This window comes from Cylas formicarius, unplaced genomic scaffold (genome assembly GCF_029955315.1).
Source record: "Cylas formicarius isolate icCylForm1 unplaced genomic scaffold, icCylForm1.1 PGA_scaffold_8__14_contigs__length_24414737, whole genome shotgun sequence".
NCBI lineage: Eukaryota > Metazoa > Arthropoda > Insecta > Coleoptera > Brentidae > Cylas > Cylas formicarius.
In genome coordinates this window covers 17,458,797-17,481,526 of record NW_026844361.1, presented here as the reverse complement: position 1 = coordinate 17,481,526, position 22,730 = coordinate 17,458,797, and the positions used below count along the sequence as shown (strand labels likewise).

The following is a 22,730-nucleotide window of genomic DNA, read 5'->3' as shown; positions in this document are numbered from 1 at the left end:
ATTTTACCACGTGATATTACCACACGGATTTGGGAGCGATCGGATGTTTTCGAAGGTTTTTCGCGCGGCTTGAATTTTGACGTTTGTCAATTCTGACGGTTATGTCAGTGAATGTATTCGTGTTGTTTTACAAAAATGTACCCAAAAATTAATGGTCGTAGAAAAACCAAATAAACTTGTGGCTCAAATGCCGTTTACCGCACTTTTTGCATAATATACTATTACAGAAGGGAGTAGAAAAAGGGTATTCGCAATGTCAATGTCAAATATAGAATAATATTTTTCAAATTTTCTTTAAAATATTGTTTCCTAATTTGTTTCTTAGCTGCTAATAATTTTGATTTTATATGAGTATACATAAATAATAGAAACAGAGAATAATTACAAGAAGCCACAATAAGAATTTGAATTCGTAAATATTAATTTTCGAGTTCGATCCACAGAACACCCACAACTGTTTTTCAATTATTCATTCGTACATGCCCAGTTTGTTTTCATGGAAATTCTCCAGGGTAATGTAGGAATTTAGAATGATTTTGTTCATTTATGTTGGTTTTACCTTTCTTTTTGTTGTAATAAATTAAAATTGATTTTTAGCGGTAAGTATGACTTTCTTGTAACACTTTTATTATATTTATATATATATATATATATATATATATATATATATATATATATATATATATATATATATATATATATATATATATATATATATATATATATATATATATATATATATATATATATATATATATATATATATATATATATATATATATATATATATATATATATATATATATATATATATATATATATATATATATATATATATATATATATATATATATATATATATATATATATATATATATATATATATATATATATATATATATATATATATATATTATATATGGTTTTTTCTTAATTGCGAAAGTACTTAGTGTTTCTTTATTTTAATTTTTAAACCAAAACAAACCCATACTTTTCCCGTTTTGCGGATGATGCAGTTTCTACCTTTTCTGCAGCATCGTGTGAGCAACATACTATTGCACACAAGGCAACTGTTGAGCAAATGAAACAGTATCGAGAAATTAATAAATCGATTACAAATGAAAGTAAAACTAAGGCCTTTTCAACACGGGATTTAAATAAGAGTTTATGTACGCTTCAATGAAAGTACAATCCAATAAAAAAAGTGTTCTAAAATTACTCGGAGTTTATGTAGACTCTTCTGGTTCGAGTAGGTGAATCACATCCTCAAAAAACTTTCTGTTTATTGCTGTCATATGGAGGCTCCACCATCAGGTTACTTTTCCGCTTTTAAAAACATGTTATTTTTCCTATGTCTATTCCAGGCTTAATTACTCCTTGATGTGTCGAGAAGTTGCGAAACAAGTTTTTAGGATGCGGGAACGCATTTTACGGACTATACTGGTTAAACCGACTATACTGGTTAAACCGTGAAATTTTTTATGCCGAAATCTACTTCCACTCCAATATTTATATGCTTTCAAAAAATTCAAATATTCAGTACAATTTAAGACCGAATCTTAACATACAAATAGCGCCTATTTTTTACATGAAATAATCCGTTTGTTTTGACCGAAAAAATTTATAATAAATTGCCTATCGAATTGGAAGAGATAGCTAGTCAAACAAAATTCAATTGCTCTTAAAAACAGTTACGCCGCACCCGGTACGGGGTGACCAATATAAAGTAACCCTATATCTTATCTCAGAATATACAGGGTGTTCCCAAAAATCTTAAATACAAAAGTAACATGATTTGAAATGAAGTTTTATTTTATTATATTTTTGTATATACAGGGCACTCACTGTTGCCTGGGTAAACACAACTTCATTTTTTAAAATGGAACATCCTGTATATTATTACATTTTTGGATTCTACTCAAGTTTCTAGAAAAATTTCATATATAATGTTCTATACCTATGTCTGAAGTTTTTATCTCAAAAATATCATGTGCAGTACCTAAGAAAAATACCAATTTTTCCTAAAAGGAAATCTTTATTTTTAATTTGGGTTTAATACCTGTTGACAAGAACCTACTTTAATAAAATTTTTCTAATATTTTGATAACAAATAATACAGAGTATTCAAAAAGTAAGATTGAATACTAAATTAAGAAAACTTCCAAAAATCAAGTCAAGTTTCTGCAATTTTTTTTATTAACAACTAAAAATTGGAACAATAGGTATTATAATACATTATAATAAACTAAGTATAGTTAACCATGTTAGATCCGTTGATATCAAGTATTTACTGGCTTATTTTCTCTTTTAAATCCTCCCTATTTTCAGTCCGATTTTGATAAACTTTATTTTTGAGGTTTCCCCATCGAAATAAATCAAAAGCGTCAAATCAGGGCCACTAGCTGTCCAAGGTCCATCGACATATCCAATTTGGAAATCGGTTGTTCAGCCAATTAATAACAGGTCTTGACGTATGATACGGAGCCCTATCTTGTTTAATTTGTTCTGGTAGAGCGTCACTAAGCGGATAAATGTGTGTAGATAGTAGGTTTAAATATCGATCACCATGAAAACTGCCTTCATAAAATAGTGGACCCTGATGTTTTTTATGTCACGCATTATTCTACTAAAAATCTGTTTAGTGGGTAATCTGCTTGCTGGACTTAACTGCCGGTACTCCCGAAGAGCCAAAGCTGGACTTCTATTACTCTAATGCCCGAAGACACCGATTTTGACTAGTATTTGAAGGATATTGACATGAATATGTAACTGTTTGGATCAAAAAATGATGGTTTAAGCTGATATCTGCTGTTTTGATGCGGATTGAAATAAGATATGTTTCGGAAGAGCCGATTTTGATTGGAATCTGTTTGAAATGAGTAAGAAAAACTTACTATCGGTTCAAGAAAGTGGGTTTTTAAGTAGTCAGGTGCAGTTTTAATGTCTCTCTTCAACAATGTATGGAGGCATATTTTTGACAGTAATAAACTAAAAACTATGAAATTACATTTTACCGAGAGCCCGGCTTTTTTTGTTTATCATGGCTTTCTTGACTTTTTATCCTATGTCAAGTATAACAAAGCTTGAAACCCGCAACAAAACCGTCATATAAGAATAGTAATTTGTCAATCTTTCGAAAGGTAGATATTTTCAGCATAGACAACATTATGCAAACTTACCTTTATTTTTAATGTTAAATAAGTTAATTTAGTATTTAATCGTACCTCTATTCTATTAAAAAGGTTCTTGTGGACAAGGTATTAAACCCAAATGAAAAAATAAAGATTTTCTTTTAGGAAAAATTTGTGATAAAAACTTAAATATATCAAAAACCATTAGATATAGAAATTTGAGTAGAATCTAAAAATGTAATAATATACAGGATGTTCCATTTAAAAAAAATAAGTTGTGTTTACCCAAGCATATAAAAGACTTCATTCCAAACCAGATCACTTTTGTATTTAAGATTTTTTCGTACACACTGTATATTCTGAGAGGTTACGTTATTTTGGCCACGCCGTACAATATTAAGGATTTTCTTTTTTGTGATACCTTTTAATACGTATTCGTTGTTTATTATTGTCTATATATTTGTTATTTATCTAACATGATTAATTATTATTATTATTATTATTAATTAATTTAATTATACTAACATAATTTTATATTATGCATATTTGTATTATAGTGACAATATCCTGATTTTAGTAGAGGATACAGACGGAATATCCTGCAAAGTAAAAAAACCACAAAATTTGGAGTTCAAGGCACTTTGTTGTTGGTTATTTTGTAGATGCTTCGATCGATGACAAAAAACGTACGTCGCATGCGCATCCCGCGTTCGGCAATCGATTTGCCCTATATATCTGCAATCGGGCACACACGCAGATAATTCTGATTGCGGCAAAAAAACCGCGTACCGCGCGCGCTCTCGCCTAACCTGGCTACAATAACAAATTATAAAAGTCGATAACGATTACTCTTCACGTCGAATAAATGTAAATTAAGAGGCCGAGCGGTCTATACGCGACGCGACGCAATGATATTTTAAATGTCTATTCGCCGACCACCAGCAGTAATGAAGTACAGAAAGTACGCGTTCATAACCGTGTTCTTGTGCGTAGGCGGCGGTCAGGAGGAAAATCGCGACACCAAGCAACACCCCGAGCTGACGAAACTGTAAGTGGCAAATCGCGGTCGGCGTCGCCTAGATGGTCGATTGTTTTCGAAGCTGTACGTCGAATTTTTAGGGTGCGAAACTGGGCTCAGAAATTGGGAGGAGAGCTGTGGCATTTCGGGGAGCTGGTCACGCGAAAAACTAAAGTGAAAGACGTGAGTTTAAACACTTCTATCTGACTTGGCAACCTTGAATTAAATATGATTAACTTCTCGCTGTAGTTGGTACCGCATTAAAGTACAGCGACTCTTTATCTGTAGAAATTGACTGCTCTAGCGTACAAGACGACATTTACGTTTTTATTATAAAAGAAAATAAATTACAACGGAATTAATGTCAATGTAAATCAATGTTCCTCTCGAGGTACAGGCCGCTGAAGTTTTAATACTTTTTTTCTATTCCCTTCTGGGAAATACCTAATTATACACCGATCCAGCGTGCAGAAAGTGTCGTTTTACCGCGTCAGTTTCGTTTCCCGCGGATCCGAGCCACTTCGGACATTTTCGGGATATTACCGCACGGGTTTGGGAGCAATCGGATATTTTCGGAGATATTACCGCACGACTAGAATTTTGACAATTCTGACGGTCATGTCAGTGAAGTGTTCGTGTTTTTTTTGCCAAATGTATCCAGAAACTAACGGTCTTAGATATCTGCTCCTGCCTTACCACACTTGTTGCATAATATATAAATAATACAAAATCAACACAAACAACTAATAAAAAATATTCAAGTCGAAGTCTACTCTTAACACCTTTCACGGGTGTTGACTTTCGATACATTATTTATAGTTGAACCTGTTACTTTTTTGATTAATCTGTCTTTTTTAGCCAAAGTAGCTAATGGCCCTATGATTTTACCAATAAAACTATATAATAAGTTGTCTTTGTCCGTCAGACAGATATTGCCTGTCCATTTATTTAAGCAAAAATTAAAGCTCATTTTGAATAAGAATGTTTTATTCTATCGATGAATACTTTGATTGTAGTAATGCTGATCTCTCAGTGTGATATGCTTTGTGTGTTTGTACGTATCTGTTTTTAAATTTTGTATTTTAATGTTCTAATATATATTTTTTTTTACTTGTTGACATTATCCCATAGTTTTGTTAAAAATCGATGGAAATAAACATTATTATTATAATTATTATTATTATTATTATTATTATTATTATTATTATTATTATTATATACTAATCATTATATTTATTTAGGTTTTTCGAACTTTAAAACACATCAAATTCAAACTAAGGACACAAATATAAGTTTACTCAAGCTCTTAGAGCAGCAATCTTCAAAATGCTTGGTTTAATAAATTTATTTTTAGTATAAAAATAATAGGCAATTTTTAAGAAAAATAGTAATTTCTTTTGATTTTTTGGTCTCTGTGTGGGGAATGGTATGCTATGCGACAAATATGGTTAACGGCATTTGAGTCACGAGTGATTTAAAAAGTTTACCAAACATGTCGCAGAAGTGACAAACGTCAAAATTCAACCGTGCAGTAATATCTTCGGAAACATCCGATTACTCCCAAACCTGTGCGTTAATATCCCGGAAATATAGGACATGATACGTAGGAAACGAAACTGACGCGGTAAAGTGTCATTTTAGGCACGCTAGATCGGTGTGTAATTGGTATTTTACAGAAGGGAGTAGAAAAATAGTATATTATGCAACAAGTGCGGTAAACGGCATTTGACTCACGAGTTTATTTGATACGAGCGGAGCGAATGTTTAATAAACGAGCGAGTTAAAAAGTTTACGGAACGTGTTGCATACTATACTTTTTCTACGACCGTCAGAATTGACATACGTCAAAATTCAAAGCGTGGGAAATATCTCCGAAAACATCCGATTGCTCCCAAACCCGTGCGGTAAAATCTCGGATATGTCCGAAGGGTATATCGGTGTATAATTAGATATTTATTAAGTTGTACTGGTGCCTATTTGATTGGTTCTTTTTTTTATTTTATTCTTCATAAATGACACCCAGTTTGCCCAATTCTATCAGATCAAACCAAAGCTATAGACGCTTATTTAATAAAAAAATGTTATACTTCCCACCGAACCAAACTTTGTAAAAAAAAGCATCATTACGCCTCCTAGAGGTGGAGACGGGAACTTAAAACATATTTTCACATTAATTCAATTCAATTATGCGTTTCACAAAAAATGTTGGGCTAACTGCTAGGATCATTCGCCCATTGCCGACTTCCGTCGAGGATTTTCGCTTCTGGTCAATGACCACCACGTTCAAAGAAGAAGAATAACCAATAATTTGCTCAGCTAGCAAAAAACGATTCTGACCGATACCAAAAAAATCGGCTTCCCCCCGCTTCCACCTCCGGCAGCCCTTTGGCCTGCAGAAGGATATTTCCTTCCGCACATGCCCTAAAATTTAACACACTACAAGTACATTTTCTTTCTAAATAGCGAGTATTAGAACCAGGCAGGAGCATCGTCCGCCAAGTGCAATGCTTCCCCTACTTGTGGCTTCTGTGGTTCAAAAACTCTAATAATAGTGGCCCAGGTTTGGGTAGTATTAGTCTGTGCTGGTAGTTTCAATTCAATTCAATGATGCGATTCATAAAAAATGTTGGGCTAAACTGCTACGATCATTCGCCCATTGCCGACTTCCGTCGAGGATCTTTGCTTTTGGTCATGGATTAACACGTATAAAGAAGAAATATAATCAATATTTGCTCAACTAGTAAAAAACAATTTTTACCGATACCAAAAAAAAAACCGACATCCCCTCGCTTCCACCTCCATACCGGCGTGAACGTTGAAAAACGACGGGGCCAATGACGATTATCACTTTAAGACGTACACTGAACACTCAAAACACTAAATCCACACCGTGGAAACCGATTCAAACTTTTTGGGACGAATACAAGGGATTCTGTCGGGAGCGAACGGAGGTTAAACCGCCGCGTGCAATGCTCCACCACAGAATCATATTTTCACATATTTCCTTCGGTCGATTCCTTTAGCAAATATCGAAACCTACGGTTCTTTTTTTAAATCCGGCAACACTGGTTATTTCTACTAACTTATACCGCGAAATTTGCACGTATGTAAAAAATTCAGTTGTAGTCGAATTGAACTTGAATATTTTCTTTTTTAGAAAAATAATATGTTTCCCTAAATAGTGCCTTGAGTTCTACATTGTTCGGGCTATATTTTTCAGTATAAACGATATTAAAAGGTAAGAGACACTCATGTTTTTCTTTTTTTATGGTTAAGAAGAGTTTCGGCTAATAAGCCCCACTGATTTTTCGGTTAATAAGACCCATTAAATAGTGGGTCTTATTAGACGACACTGTAAAATATTCTTTCTTTTATTTAGTTTTCTATCAACCATGCCACCGAAATTGAAAAAGCGAGCAAATTGGACTAAAGAACAACCTCAAGTTGCCATTAGCGCGGTAAAAGTTAATGAATATATGGAATACCCAGGAGACCTCTTAGAAACCATCTAAGATCTGGCGTTCTAAATAAAAAAAATAGGATGATCCAGTGCCAATTAAGAAAAACAATTTTCTGAAAGATTAATTCGTCTCTGTGAAATCGGAATGCCGCTAACATCATTGTTAGTACGTCGCTCTGCATACAAATTGGATTGGATTGGCTCTATGGGTTTTTGAAACGTAATCCTCATTTGTCTAGGTGCAAAGCGCAACAAATGAACCTAGCCCGTACCCAAAAATTAAATAAATTTATAGTGGGTGATCATTTTAATAAATTAGCTAACATTTTTTTTGCACCAAAATCTACAGAACGTTTTCAATATGGACGAAAAGGAATGCAGAATAACTATTCATTATCAACAGCTTGTTATTGGACAAAAAGATGCCAGACGTGTTCACTTAGGTGCACCTGAGCACGCCATAAATGTGACCATTGCTGGATGCTATGGTAATAGTTACAGGAAAAAGTCTAAATGGGAAGAAAACCTACCACCAGGAGGCCTAGTTAAAAAGGGTAGCATGACCAATGACCTTTTTATTGATTTATTAAGGCACATATATCGTTACAAGGTAAATAAGAACTTAACGTTCAGATTTTCACGAAATTATATATTATGACATGACAATTGTTTCGACAACACCGTGTCTCTATGTAATATGTAATATTTACAAACTACCTACTACTATATATACCGAAAAATGACCATAAAACGTTAATTAATGTTTTTGCGAGAATTTAAGTTCAATAAACGAGAGGTATTTAAATCTAATTGATCGTTAAGCAATACATTTGAATGTCTCATTTTGTTAATCTCCATGGCTTCCAATAAATTTAATTTTCTACTTTTTGTGGCTCTATGTAAAATATCAAAATTGTCGTCAAAAATGTGTTTTTCTGTGTTTAAGTGCGTAGCATAATTAGAATCTAGACTATTGTTTTTAAACGCTCTTATATGTTCGTTAATGCGTTTCTTGAAGGATCCACATTTCAACCTGTAGACACCTGATTTTTGGGATTTTGGACATTTCGATTTATTGTTTTTTAAATATTTTCCTATTGCGTTGTTAGTTCTGAAAGCTATTTTTAAACCACATTTTGACAAATGTTTTGAAATTTTTTCACTAGGTTCTCCTATGTATCTAATTGTTTTAAATTGTGCGTGTTCTGTATTTGGTTTTGGATAAATAGAGTTTACTGTCGTCTTTATTTTTTTTTTATTTATAATTTTATCTATAATGGACGGATTGTAGCCGTTGATAAAGACACGGTGTTGCCGGAACAATTGTCATGTCAAGATATATAATTTCGTGAAAATCTGAACTTTTAGTTCTTATTTATTTTGATAAATGAATTTTCATCAAGTAAAAGCCATCTCAGTTCAATCGTTACAAGGGTCCAGACACCATCTTGCTAGTTTTTGATGGAGCTGCTAGTCACCTGGACATTTCCATAACCGAGGCTGCAGACGAGTTGAATATAAGGGTGTTCTGCTTGTCATCTAACACCACGAATGAACTGTTTAGATAAAAGAACATCAGTGGGACCAAGAAGTTCTCAAGTTTTGGGAGACACATCCAGATCGTCGTTTGAACAAATCTCGTTTTGGCAAAATTATGTCTAAAGTTTGACCCACATGCATGACCCCAGAGAACATCTTAACCGGTTTTCGAGCGACAGGCTTGTATTCAGTTGATCCTACTGTAATTCCTGAATCAGCTTTTGTCTCATCACTAGCAACTGAACGTCCTTACGCTGAGGAATATGACGGAAACAACGTTAATGCTAATAACACAACGATACTGAGTTGTTTGTAATTGTTGATTGTAACTATAAAGGTATAAAACACCAGTCAAGACTGCTAAGAGATAGACACAAGAAGAAAGTGAATATCTTAATAAGTCTTTTAAGGAACTTCTTCCTACACCGGAACTGTACAAATTGAAAAAAAAATAAGAGTTTAAACAGAAAATCCCTTAATTACAAGGCACAGCGGTATCTGCGTACGTTGTGATTAGATTGAATTTTTTAAAAATGTGTTAAATGTTTCACACGCCTTTAAGACAGAACGTGTACCTATAGATTCATTTATGAGAGTCTGAATTAGTATAATATTTGTATTTCGTTATTTGTTTTTGTCTGTGTTTTCCAAATAAAGCAATTTCTTATTAACTGGGTTTTATTTGCCGCATTTACCTTATTAATTCCCCACTACCGGATCACCCAGTAAAGTCTGTTCATAGATATAAGAAAGTGACTAACTGATACGAATTAAGGAAAGACCCAGGCAAGCTGTAAGCTGTATGGCCGAACAGGTCCGTACTTTGCTTAGAATTTAATTATTCGGGGTTTTGTTAGGAAACATACTAAAAAATATTTATTTATGTATGTATTCGGTTTCTATAAGGTTGAGGACATTGGAGTTAACACGGGGAAAAACATTGTTACGACGAATGGCAAATTTCAGTTGGTGCCAAACATGTTCAATAGGATTAAATATACAGTGGTAAGGTGGAAGCCTTAAAACTAGATTTTTGGCGTAATTATCACAGACGTATTCCTTTTGTAGGTTCAAGGTTTGTAGAACCTCCATCAATTGCTTTTTGGTATAATCTTCGTGACAATAAATGTCGTTATTGTACATGTGGTTTTGGATTGTTGCTTTTGTGTCACATGAGGAAGGGGTTTTAGTCAACTGTCTACTGTGATAACTTGCATTGTCCATTACAATGACGCTATTAGGAGGAATGTTCGGAACTAGTTTGTTTTTAAACCAACTTTCAAATAAATCAGCTGTGGCGTCTTCATGGTAATCTTTAACATTTTTCGCAGGCAGAGAAAATATATTTGGAATCCAGCCATCTTTAAAGCTAGCATGCAAAATAGTTATTCTTTCACCTCTTTTTGATAGCGCGTTTGTTTTACACTTATCAGTTGAGTCAACCCAACCCTTTCCCCGGGTATCATAAGAGTCGCACCAGGTTTCATCCAAGTAAATAATTGGCCTTTGTTGTTCTCTGTAAATCCTAATTTTTTCTAGATATTCCAGTCGCCATTTCCGAATTGTAAAAGATGCCATTAAAACTTGCCTTTTGTTAATTTTTTAAAATCTAAAACCCATGTGTTGAATACACTTCCATAAGGTAGTTCTGCCACATTTAACACCGGTTTCATCTTTTTCAAGCCTCTTAATTAAGATATCTAATGTAGGCGCACTTTGTTCCTCGTATAACTGGTAAATTTTACGCCGTATTATATCTTGATCACTTTCATCTACACTCGAGAAAATGTCCTCGCTGAAATGGGATTATCCACAATTTTCCATAGAATTGATGTGGCCGTTTCTTCTAAAGATGCTTGCTTGCTGGCACCATGTTCAATGAGGGTCAAATAAACATTGCTTATAACTTCCTTAGTCTCAATAGTGTTTTTTACATACGGGCGGGAGGCTCTCCTGAGATACACTAGACTCGCACATATTTTGCATAATTCGCACACGATTCAACACAAGAATGATTACTAATAAACTTAAAGTAAGTAGCATATATTAAACACAGGTGAGTATAAAATTATTTTCTATTACGGACCTGTTATTACCTGAATTTAAATTCCGAAACTTTAGGTAATAATAATGTTGTTGCATTGTATGTTAATGACCACCCTTGGATAATCACATTCAAAAGCAATATCTATGAACAGACCATACCCAGCAAATAACATATTATCGCGAATAAAAAAAAATTCTCTCTCTGGCAGGCAAAACAAATCGACGGGGTGTCTGTTTCTGATCAGCGTCGCCGTTTCGAAATAGTTCTCATTTCGCCAAGCCATTATTCATTGCTTTACGCATATTATTTTTATATGCGGCATCTCTTATAAACACTGCCAATTACCGAACACAAACGCTTAAGGCCGCGGAATGACACGTCCCAAAAATATTCCAGAGCTTCAAGGATACGACGGTCGTCGTCGAGGTCGGCGAAGCCTTATTGGCCGATATCCACGAGAAGATTTCGACCATGATGAAGCAAAAAGTGGAAGCCGTCGAGGTACGTCATTTATTCGAATAATTTAGTGTCATACAGGGTGTTACGAAATTGACGCCTTCTAATTTAACGGGTGACCCTCAGACTCTGGGGCCTCGGTGGAAAAATACTTATTATAAGGTTGAAGATTTGGTATAAAACGCTTGTCACCCACTGGATCTTTCACCATCGGTCACTCAGCGTTACTACTTTTCCCCCTCAGCATTATGCACTAGATTTTTGGTTTTTAGCAAAACGTCTGCGTATAAAATAATTGCTGCCACTATTTCAGCGTATAATGGAAACGGCAGAACAAAAAGCTCTCGCCCAAAAGGAGGAGGACATCGATTTGGATTTTCAGTTCTACAACGCTAAGAATCTCACCAATTCCGCGCCGAACGCGTCAGGGTTGGACCTAAACGACGGAGTGAGTATTTCGCGACCGATTAACGCCTCGTGGTAGCTTACACGCGTATTTTTGAAGCCAAACGATCGATTTTCCGTGCAAGAATTGAGATACGACGATTACGGTGGCAAATACTACGCGATGGTACAGCCCGAAGAGATGGACGGGTATCAGCAGGACCAAGACACGCCCGAAAACGATATTTCGAAATACGAAAAGGTTGCCGAAACAGGATTAGAGGTAATCGATTTGTTCTAAACTAACTTTTGCATGAATGTTCTTGAAATAATCTCTACCCGCAAAATTTCATTAGAAAATTTGGTGTCCAATGCTTGAACACTAATGTCTAACGAGCAGGTGACCTTAGCACCCTATGTGAAATCGTCTGTAGTTGAGTTCTCCAAACGATATACCGTTTTTGTTGTAAAGCGGGAGGGACCATTTTTTCTATATTTTAAACACCAGTAATAAAGAAAAATAAAATATAAACAAAAGAAAAAGAAAGTAAGTATTTATAGATATAATTCTGTTATTAATTAAAAGACGAAAAACCCAATCAGCACTTTATTTATCTAATAACACGCCTTTAATGTTCTTCCGAACTAGTTTTAAAGATGATAAGGCAAAGAAGAGTCTATGCCTATTAAAAATTTTGGTTAGTTAGTTGTTTAGCGTATTCTCCCCAATAGTGGCACTATGGGTTTCACAGCAAAAAACTAGCTTAACTTTTAAATAGGGAGAGCTAGAGGACTTTCAGATCTTGTATATTAACACCTCGAATAGGTACTTAAATAAATTGTCTATTCTCAACCACTGCAACAATTTAATTTTAGGGGACACGTGGTCATACTTCCTTAAGCCATACAGAGGCCTACAATAGTTGTTTTGTATTTTTTGAAGGCGTTGACGATCAAGGAGTGTTAAAGGAATTAATATCTGTCTTCGACCTCATCATAATAGAATTGGTCAAGAATATGTATGCAAGCTGGGTATCGTCAGCATATGACTGAGATTGGCAACACTGCGGCACGGCATCCAAATCAAATATATACAGTAAAAATAATAGCGGCCCTGAGATTGATCCTTGAGGCACCCCTGATACTACTTCACCAACTTTCAACACACCAGCTGTCCTAACACTGTCAGATAGTCCAAAGTATTGCAATTTACCGCATAAAAATGAGTGATCCACACAATCAAAAGCTCAAAAAAAGTGGAGTAGAATTTGTATGGTCGCCAGTTTCTCATCTAAACTCTGACAAATTAGTGCGCTTCAAAACCTTATGTAGATAATTTATTTATAACGGATGTTTTCCCAGTTGTTTATAAATATTGCAACATTGTTTTATAGCTAAATTTTTCACTGTATGGACTATTAATAATCGAGGAATGTCGCCGATGTAACTTTACACAAATCCGTCACCTTTCAGCATTTGTTTGCACGAAGTACCGAAGTGCGATTCTGAAACGTCATTGTGAGGGTTACGAAGAGAAACCCAAGCGAGGTAGGCCTGCGGTTAGATCTTCATAAAAATTTACCAAAGTTAAATACCCGATTATGTCGTAAAAACGGTATATGGTTTGGAGAACTCTAATTACCAACATCTTTAGGAGGTCCGAGATTTGCCTAAGCCTTAGTGGATTATTTAAACATTTATGGATATGTAATACTAAAAACATAAATAAATCGGAAATCAAATTCACCGGCGGGCCAGACGCTTGCCCTCTACGTACTAGGTAGATAGATATTGAACCCCATCTTTACTCACCCCGCATAAATCAAGTTTGGTTATTTAATTTTCCCTACAACCACAAACTGTCTATTACGAAAACAAATCCACCGACACACAACGATCAAATTTACTAATTTGTGGTGTACTAAACAATATTTTAAATAATTAACATCGAGAGAGTCCTTTGGCATAAGAAAAACATGAGTCATCAGCGTTCGTCAAATTTAAGTAAAAGATGGTGATGCTGACGCGGCACAAACGGAAGGTTCTTCTCTGTACACAAAGATGGCCCCTTCAGCGCATCCGCGCTGGGCGCAATCGGGGTTTTACGCTTATAACCTACAAATTGCACTGCTAATGATGTAATTTGAAAAGAATTTAGTTTTGGATATTTCTTGTAGTTGTCGAACGAAAGTGCGAAAGATCCGATGGCGAGCCAAAAGTCGCCGGATAAATACAGCCTGCCGCTATACAGAAACAGGCACTTCTACAACATTCCGGTAAACACTAATTGCAGTGCCGTTCACGTGCCTAGCAACGTTTACGAACGATGTAAGCTAGCCTACATCTTTTACTTCATCTTCACCGTTTGCTTTGTGTAACTGTTGCAGCCAAAGACGTGATAGCCGGAATTAAATGGTCGGAGGAGTTGGACCAAACGTTTAAAAACAACTACAAGGAAGACCCGACGTTGTCGTGGCAATATTTCGGAAGCTCCACCGGTTTTATGCGGCAGTTTCCTGGTAAAATCTCCCCGTACAAGGCCAGTGTGGATTGTGCAGCGTTCTTTTTTTCAGCCATGATATGGTCCCAGGAGCCCATAGATTTGTTTGATTGCCGGACGCGGTCCTGGTATATTGAAGCCGCGTCTTCTCCAAAAGACGTTATTATTTTAGTCGACAAATCCGGCTCGATGACGGGCATGCGCCGCGAGGTGGCGCGCCACGTCGTTCACAACATACTGGATACGCTCGGGAATAATGATTACGTCAATATTTATACGTTTAGTAACACGACCGATGTCCTGGTGGAGTGTTTCGATAACAAATTGGTGCAGGTTAGTGATTTAGTGAATTTAAGTTAACCTTCGTCGTACCGTGTGGGGTACAACAACCCCAACAGCTCAATTTATCTTATATCTTTTTAAAAACTTTACACAAGGGTTCCGCCATTTTATTTATTGTCATTTAGTATTTACAGATTCATTTTCTGTATATTTTAGTTAAGACGTGCATCAAAAAAGTCAACAAAAACAGTATATTATGCAACAAGTGCGGTAAACGGCATTTGACTCAGGAGTTTATTTGACACGAGCGGAGCGAGTTCTTAATAAACGAGTGAGTTAAAAAGTTTACCGAACGTGTTGCACACTATACTTTTTCTACGACCGTTAGTTTTTGGGTACATTTTCGCAAAACAACACGAATACATTCACTAACATGCTAATTACTGAATGACGATCTCGATGATCCTGACATAAAACTCTGTGATGGTGAAGAAGATAGTGATGATGTTCCGGAAATGATAGATTCTGAAGATGATATAAGAGAAGGAATTTCCAGACGAAAAATCAAAAAGCAAAGACTGCAGAAGAAAATTTCTATTGGACTTAGTAAAGTCATTGATTACGGAAAATGTCATAAGAAGATTTAAAACAGAACCAAGAAATAAAAACTAACCAAGAATTCCCAACAGCGTCAAATCATAATGTCTCCAGAATTGGAAAAGGACCATGAAGTCTATTCCGAAGAACCTGAACGACCTGTTTCTGGACGATGTTATTTGTGCAATAGAAAGAAAGATCGCAAGTCCAGGCAACAATGTTGCGACTGCAAAAAATAGTGTAAAGCAGATAACTTGCATTTTGTATTTTGTTGTATTTTGTTCAACTTTTTCAGTAAATGTAATATGTATTACATATTTAATTTGCATTAACTATTAAAGTTTGTTGTTATATTGTATATCTACGAGAATTGGTACGCAGAACACCATGTTGAGTCCAATTGTACATGGTGTTCTGCGTAACTTTTTGACCGCGGTACTACGAAGGTTAATTAATTTATACACAAAAATTGAATAGTCATAAAATGACGATCGATTCTTGTAACGGCTCTTGCAATTATCTCATACGGGATAGCCGATCCCATCAGGCCTGGTTACCAGCGTGAATAAAAGACATCCGGAAACCGTATTACCTACATAATGGAATAACAAATCACAAATCCATATACATCCGCTTAAGAAGAACATTATTTCCCAAATTTATAGGCACTGTGCCTCTATCACTTCAGATCACACATATACAAAAAACTATTTTAAATCAAACGACACATTTCAACCGATTTCTACATTTTATGGAACTTTACTCTTAAAAAATGACGTTTGTTTTGATTGTTATTTGTTTTGATTCAATACATTGCGGATTTCTTCGCGAAACATAAGCTATAAAACGAGAACTGATTTGCTTATAAATAATCAAGAAAATTTTAAAATTCCTACACAGCTAATAACTTTGAGTGTTATGGTATAAAGAATTACTAAAAATCAACCAAAAAAATATAGTGGGCCAGTATCGTTAGAAAGCTAGCGAAAAGATCCCTTTTGTGTGTCTTATCATTGATTTTAGTTAGTTAAACAAAGATTTCGTTATATAGTTCTTATAATAGGTCAAACCCAAGAGCATCTGTTCTTTGTTTAAGGCAAACCTGGCCAACATCAGAGTACTGAAAGAAAGCATGTCGGATTTCAAGACTGAACAAATTGCGAATTTCACTTTGGCATTGATAACGGCATTCGAACTACTCAAGGACTATAGGGAAAGCCGATTTGGTTAGTATAAAAATTGCCCGCACGTACTTTGCTTATGCTCACTGTGTTTCGAAGAGAGAGTGATAAAAACATTTAAACCAATTCGTACATTTTTCAAAAATACATAGATACTCAAAAAATATTCTAATTTTTTACTTGAAGGGCCATTAACAAGGCCTTCCCGGGGTTATGACAATGTAATTTTGATATGGTCAAAATGCGTTCTTGAGAACCATTTACATAAAGAAATCAACAAATAAATTGAGTATAAGCACTTATACAGTCGAAACTCTATATAGCGAAATTAAAAGGACTGCTTTTTTTTTAGTTATAAACACTTGAAAAATTATAATACGCATGTGTTCTTAATTATTTTAAATACATATTTTAACAGCTACTTAGGAACATTTTATATAAATATTTAAGAACCACATTTAATGTTTCAAGTAGTCGATCATTTTCTTTTGAATTTTTTTGGTATGTCAATACGCATCTCGTACTTTGGCTTGTATTTTCACCATTTCTTCGATTTCTCTAGCAGCTAAACTGAATATAGGGCTTGTTGAATGGTTGGTGTTGGTCCCAGATCATCTCCTTCTTCCTCTTGGTGCTCTTCCTCACCCTTTCTTGCTTGTTGTAATAAGGCTATATCTGTCAAGTCTGCTGTTGTAGGCAAATCCTGATCTATCACCATAAAATCTTGCAACTCCTCACTTGTAAACGTAATTGTTGTTTGAAACTGCTTTATCCACTCGCTTAGTGGCTGATCATCTTCCAAGTCCTGTTCGCATTCTGTCTCGGTAATAAGTCCTGCATGACGAATTGTTTCTGCTGTCACTTCTTTCCAAGCTTTACTAATATTAGAAAATTTGGCTGTAATACACTTGTTTTGGCTAGAAGAAATGCCAATTCAATATTCCGTGGAATGGGACTATGGGGATGTGCAGGGCAGTTATCTAAGAGAAGTAATATTTTCCTCCCCTTTAATTCTGCATCCCAGTTCCGTATCTCCTCTTTAAAAATTTGCGATGTTATCCATGCGACTAGCTTTCTTTTTTCTCTAGCACTCATATTGGCAGCTACTATCACTGTTATACGTTCTTTTGAAAGAAAGGTAAGAGACTCCATTATTTACAAGTCGGCCTACTAAATTTTGTTAACTGATGTGCCCTTTTTTCTTTCGGAAACATAATAGTACAACAAATTTTGTTCGTAATACAGAGTTTTACTTTATACAGAGTTTCGCTATAGGGAGTTTTCACTGTATTTTAAGAAGTGTACACATCTACCGGGTTTAAAGAACAAAAACGCCAAATTCAGAAAAAAAACTATATAGTTGCTTCATGGGTTCCTGCACTGTGAGCGTAGGGAGGGCCTCTATATGTCTAGTACCTATATGAGACTACCTAAAACTAACTATACCAATGACTAAAGTTTTTAATGTTTTATAACAATAAATATTGTTCACATGTTTTTAATCAAAATTTTTTTTTTGCAAATAATTGTTATTTAAGCTTGTTTTAACTAATTTACGCAAAAAAACTTCTTTATATTAATATTTTAATTGTGTATGGTAAATTTGAAAACAAGATACTACGCAGAGTTCCACGTCACACTCACTGCACCAATATCTTGTTTCTTTTTTGATTTTTTTGCCCGTGCTGTCTTTTCTTGAAAAACATACTGCAAATTCCGAGAATGGCAATAATCTGCCATCCAACGTAACAGATATAATGTAAAAAAATTAAAATATAAATTAGCGGGCGAATTTGACTGTCGAATATTCGCTTCTCCATGGCAAACTTGGTTTTACAAAGCAGTATGCCGACGTCAACCAATTTTAATATTTCTGTTTATTTCATTATTAGATGAAAATTAAAAATCCTTTTTAATTAAAAGAATACAGCGTTGTAAAGTCTGTTTAGTTCCTATCCAATCCTCTCTGACAAACAAACATTCATCAAGGCGCCCGCGATATTTCGAGCACCCTGCATTCGAACTTCATAGAAATTAGTATAGTTAGGTTTTATGTAGTCCCGAATAAGAATTTGTTGACACCTAATAACCTTTCTCGATATTTGACATCGAACATTAGTCCCAGATAGCCATGATTCCAGGTTGATATAATCAGAAACGTAATCAAAATCCTGTATTGAAACATTATAAAAATTGATAGTTTGGTTCTAAGTAGTCCTGAATAAGAATTCTCTCTCTTCTGTTAAGTAGTCTCAATTAGATACGAGTTTAAGTTGAAGCGATAAGCAAAACAAGGTTGTTCAGTGACGTGTCCAACAAAAAAAAAGTTTTTCAAAATCGAAGATTTTACAAGGGTGTACAGTTCTTATGTGGGACACACTGTATAATGTTATTAGTTTTCCGTACCGGGACCATTTGTTTAAAAATCGTCAGGCGCCAACTGCAACCAAGCGATAATGCTGATAACTGACGGGTCGCAGTACAATTACAAGGAGATATTCGAAAAGTACAATTGGAAGAACCTGCCAGTGGTGGACGTAAGGGTGTTCACTTATCTGATCGGTCGCGAGGTGTCCGACACGCGCGAAGTGAAATGGATGGCCTGCGCCAATCAGGGTTACTACGTCCACCTCAGCACTTACGCGGAAGTTCGCGAAGAAGTCCTCCATTACATACCGGTTATGGCGAGGCCGATGGTGTTGAACACCACGAAGAAGCCGAACCCGACCTGGAGTCCCGTTTACGCGGACGTCACTGACCCGAAGCTTACCAATTGGCTTTGGGTGAATCGGGAGAGAAACACGCAGCGAGAACGGTACCTCATTTACAGCAAGTACAAAGATATGCTCAGTCCAGACGAGATCGACAAGAAGTTTGTCCACCAACAGAAACTGGTAAGTTGCGCAATGTATATGTGCTTCATAATTCTTCATTGCTTCAAGAAATTGTAAGAATGATTCATGGATCAAATGAAATTTAAGACCACCTCAATCACTGAATCCTAACACTCCAAAAACTAAAACTAATTATACACAAACAAACTTCCCAAATGAAAAACAATTTATTTTTTAATTATGTTGTATGCGATAGTCCAAGAGTTGTTTATGGTGTGATGATTGTCAAGGGTCCCGAGAGTGGTAGGTGGACGGCTTAGTGTTATTATTAGAATTATAGTTACTTTCCGTCGGTTATCGCGAAAATTCTGTCTTCAAAATGGCTGGTGTTTCTGAATTTGTTGCTGAGAAACGGGTTAGTAAAACGCTTTCTCTTCTAAACAAAATATTATTTTCAATATGTTGAACTCTTCTGGCAACAGAAACTCAACATTCGTAGTTGAAAAAATAGTGTTCGAAACGACTTAAGTTGGAAAGTCAACAATATGCAAGAAGATTTACGCGGTCCCAAAGAGAACCGAAGAGAAGTACTGTAATAAATGAGAATGAAAACACTACCTACCATCGCACTCAGCATGGGTAAGCAGAAATTGTGGAAAACTTTGAAGGAAATCAATTTTCATTACGAAAAAAGTCAAAACAGAACATCACTGTTAATAGAGAAAGAATATAGATACCGCTTTTAAAATGAGATCTTCTGAAACTCCCTTGCAAGAGGGAATGAAAACAGTGGATTGTGAAACATGTGATTGTGAAGAGCCCATGAATATTTCTTTGGATTCCGACGACTATAGTTCATCCGACTAATCGGATGATTCACAAATTAAATTGCATTGTAATTATTAGGTTTTTTCTTATTACAATTTATCTGTTTCCATATTATTCTTACTTCTATATAAGTATATATTCTATATATTGTATATTTATTATTCTAATATACTGTCTGTAGTAACGCCGCTGTCACATTACCTTCATCCACTAAAATCTTGGAATTATTTATCTGAACTTTACGACCTGCTGGTCCAGCATGTTTAATTATCACTGTAATTGTAAATTTACATTTTATTCGTCTCTGATATTAAGGAATAAAGTACAGACCCAATTTAGGGCCATTATAAAACCAATACCAATTATTTTTAATCACACAACTTAAAAAATACAAAATTAAAATTAATATTTCATAAATCTTTAATAAACAAATTTTATTGGGTCTTAATTATAAAAAAAAGATTTTATAAAAGAATACCAACAAATTAGTAATCAGTAATTTAAGTTAAATTTTGCTCATATAATAAAAAAACACAATCAAAATGAATATGTTTAAAAAAAATGTATGGTATTAACCACAAAAAGAAAGTTCTTCGAGTTTAAAACTAATAAAATTAATGTCACCCTTGTAGAAGCAAGACAACTATGGTGAGACTCAAACCTATCACATGATGACGTCGGTGTCTTTGCCGGTGTACGATCTAAAGCCCCGTCAGGTAAGTGCGAAACCACTCGTTTCGAGGTGTTTCCTTCTTCCGATTTATTTTCGATAATTTCGCATTCCGTTTTGGTACTATCGTATAAATATATTCGCAGAATATAACAGAGCAAAAGCAGATAAACGAAGCGTTATGGATAACGGTGACGAGAGAGGTAAAACAAAAGTAACAACTTGTGTCAGTTTCGCTCCTTAATGCCAGTGTGACTAACATCGTTTAGATTTTTTAGGCGTTCGTACATATAACTTTGGTCGCTAGCAATTAGAGGAGTCGTAGCGAAAGTTTAGTTTTGGGGTCGTTCCACAGGGTTCACTTCGCGGGTCGTTTCGTGCGAATTCGTTTGGTGATATTGTGGTCGTAAAAATACTCTTCGGTAGTGGGAGTTTACTAACGTCCTGTTAGTTAATTCGAGACGTAGTTGATTGGATACTTGACTAGCGAAAATTTGAATATACAGTGCCGCACGTAAAGTCTGCATCATGTACTTATATTAAATTTTGCTTTAAAATTGAAAATTATGGTATTTGTGTACTTATATACAAATAGACTGGCGAATAATAGTTGGAGATTTCGTGCTCAGTTTAACTGAAACTGTCTCGAATTTTACTCTGTAACTGATTATATATTGTTTATGGGAAGCGGAGCTAAAGGAGAAACATGTGCATTGCCTCGGATGAATAAGAAACTAATAAAAATCACGTCTTATAAATTCTTATTAATAAAAAGTCAGTCGTAAGGTTGGGTCATTCAGTTTACAGAAAACCTACGCACACAGCGATACTTTCATGTATTATTACGTCGCTGTCCTACTCAGAAGCCTTCAATTATCAACTCTCTTGTTTACAGATGCGTAAAAGTATCTCAACCCGAGTCACTGGACCCAGAATTAAAACACGTTTTTGTTCTTCAAATCGTATTCAACAAAACTAAAATTCGTGCATGTAATAAATTCTTCTACCATCCGACATACATGTCCCTGCTTTAGCTCCGCCTCCCTCAAACAGTATAGTTGGCGTATCACCTGTCTGGAATGACGTCACACTGGTTTCAAATAACAGTATAAGAGATATAAGAGATAGGTGCCTTGAGCGCTGGCGAAAGCTAATCTAAAATGAGCATTTTCCTTACAGTAACTTGTCGAAAATCTCGGGTAAGGTCCATTAAAAAATTTGCAAAAGCATTTTATAACTTTAAAACTAAATTTAATTTCTTCGACTTACGCATTTTCTTAAGGACGCGATGGAAAAATTAATTATTTTAATAATATATATTTGTTTTTACATATTTTCTATGATTGTTTAATTACATTATCGGTTTGCATGAGGATTCCATTTTTAACTTCATCTTTTTCCAATTGGATACTCAAAACGATTATATATTATTATATCTTCGCGGCATTTTGCAAAATTTTATTGTCACAACAAATGAATGTCAATTTTGACGCATATATTCTGAAAGACTCATAATCAAAACAGAAACAACAATGATTTGTTTCAATTTTTCTTAACATAGATTAAACCAAAATAACCAAACATGATGATTGGTAAAATGTCACCAAATGCCTTATCATTATTTATTATTATATTAAAAAATATATGATGCCCACTTTTTGTGTGTTTAGGATATAGAGTGTAGCTGCCATAGATGATAGTGAGAGCGTATAGTATATTTCAAATGTAGCGCAGTCGTTTTTCAAATTTTTGAATTTCTAACGATGTGTAATTTGAGGTATTCTATACAACGTTAAAAATAAC

The 22,730-nt window shown here is 34.9% G+C and overlaps 1 protein-coding gene across 1 annotated transcript in view; it reads left to right on the top strand.

Annotated features, from left to right (window-relative positions):
• The window catches only part of LOC132706484 (voltage-dependent calcium channel subunit alpha-2/delta-3), a 40,002-nt gene that overhangs the window by 1,096 nt on the left and 16,176 nt on the right, over nt 1-22,730 (top strand). The window contains exons 2-13 of the mRNA XM_060677839.1: nt 530-599; nt 4,125-4,179; nt 4,251-4,332; nt 11,592-11,696; nt 11,965-12,099; nt 12,157-12,318; nt 14,213-14,363; nt 14,423-14,554; nt 14,609-14,868; nt 16,511-16,640; nt 19,029-19,489; nt 20,890-20,973. Of these exons, the coding sequence (XP_060533822.1) occupies nt 530-599; nt 4,125-4,179; nt 4,251-4,332; nt 11,592-11,696; nt 11,965-12,099; nt 12,157-12,318; nt 14,213-14,363; nt 14,423-14,554; nt 14,609-14,868; nt 16,511-16,640; nt 19,029-19,489; nt 20,890-20,973 (1,827 nt within the window). The remainder of the gene's footprint in view (nt 1-529; nt 600-4,124; nt 4,180-4,250; nt 4,333-11,591; nt 11,697-11,964; nt 12,100-12,156; nt 12,319-14,212; nt 14,364-14,422; nt 14,555-14,608; nt 14,869-16,510; nt 16,641-19,028; nt 19,490-20,889; nt 20,974-22,730) is intronic.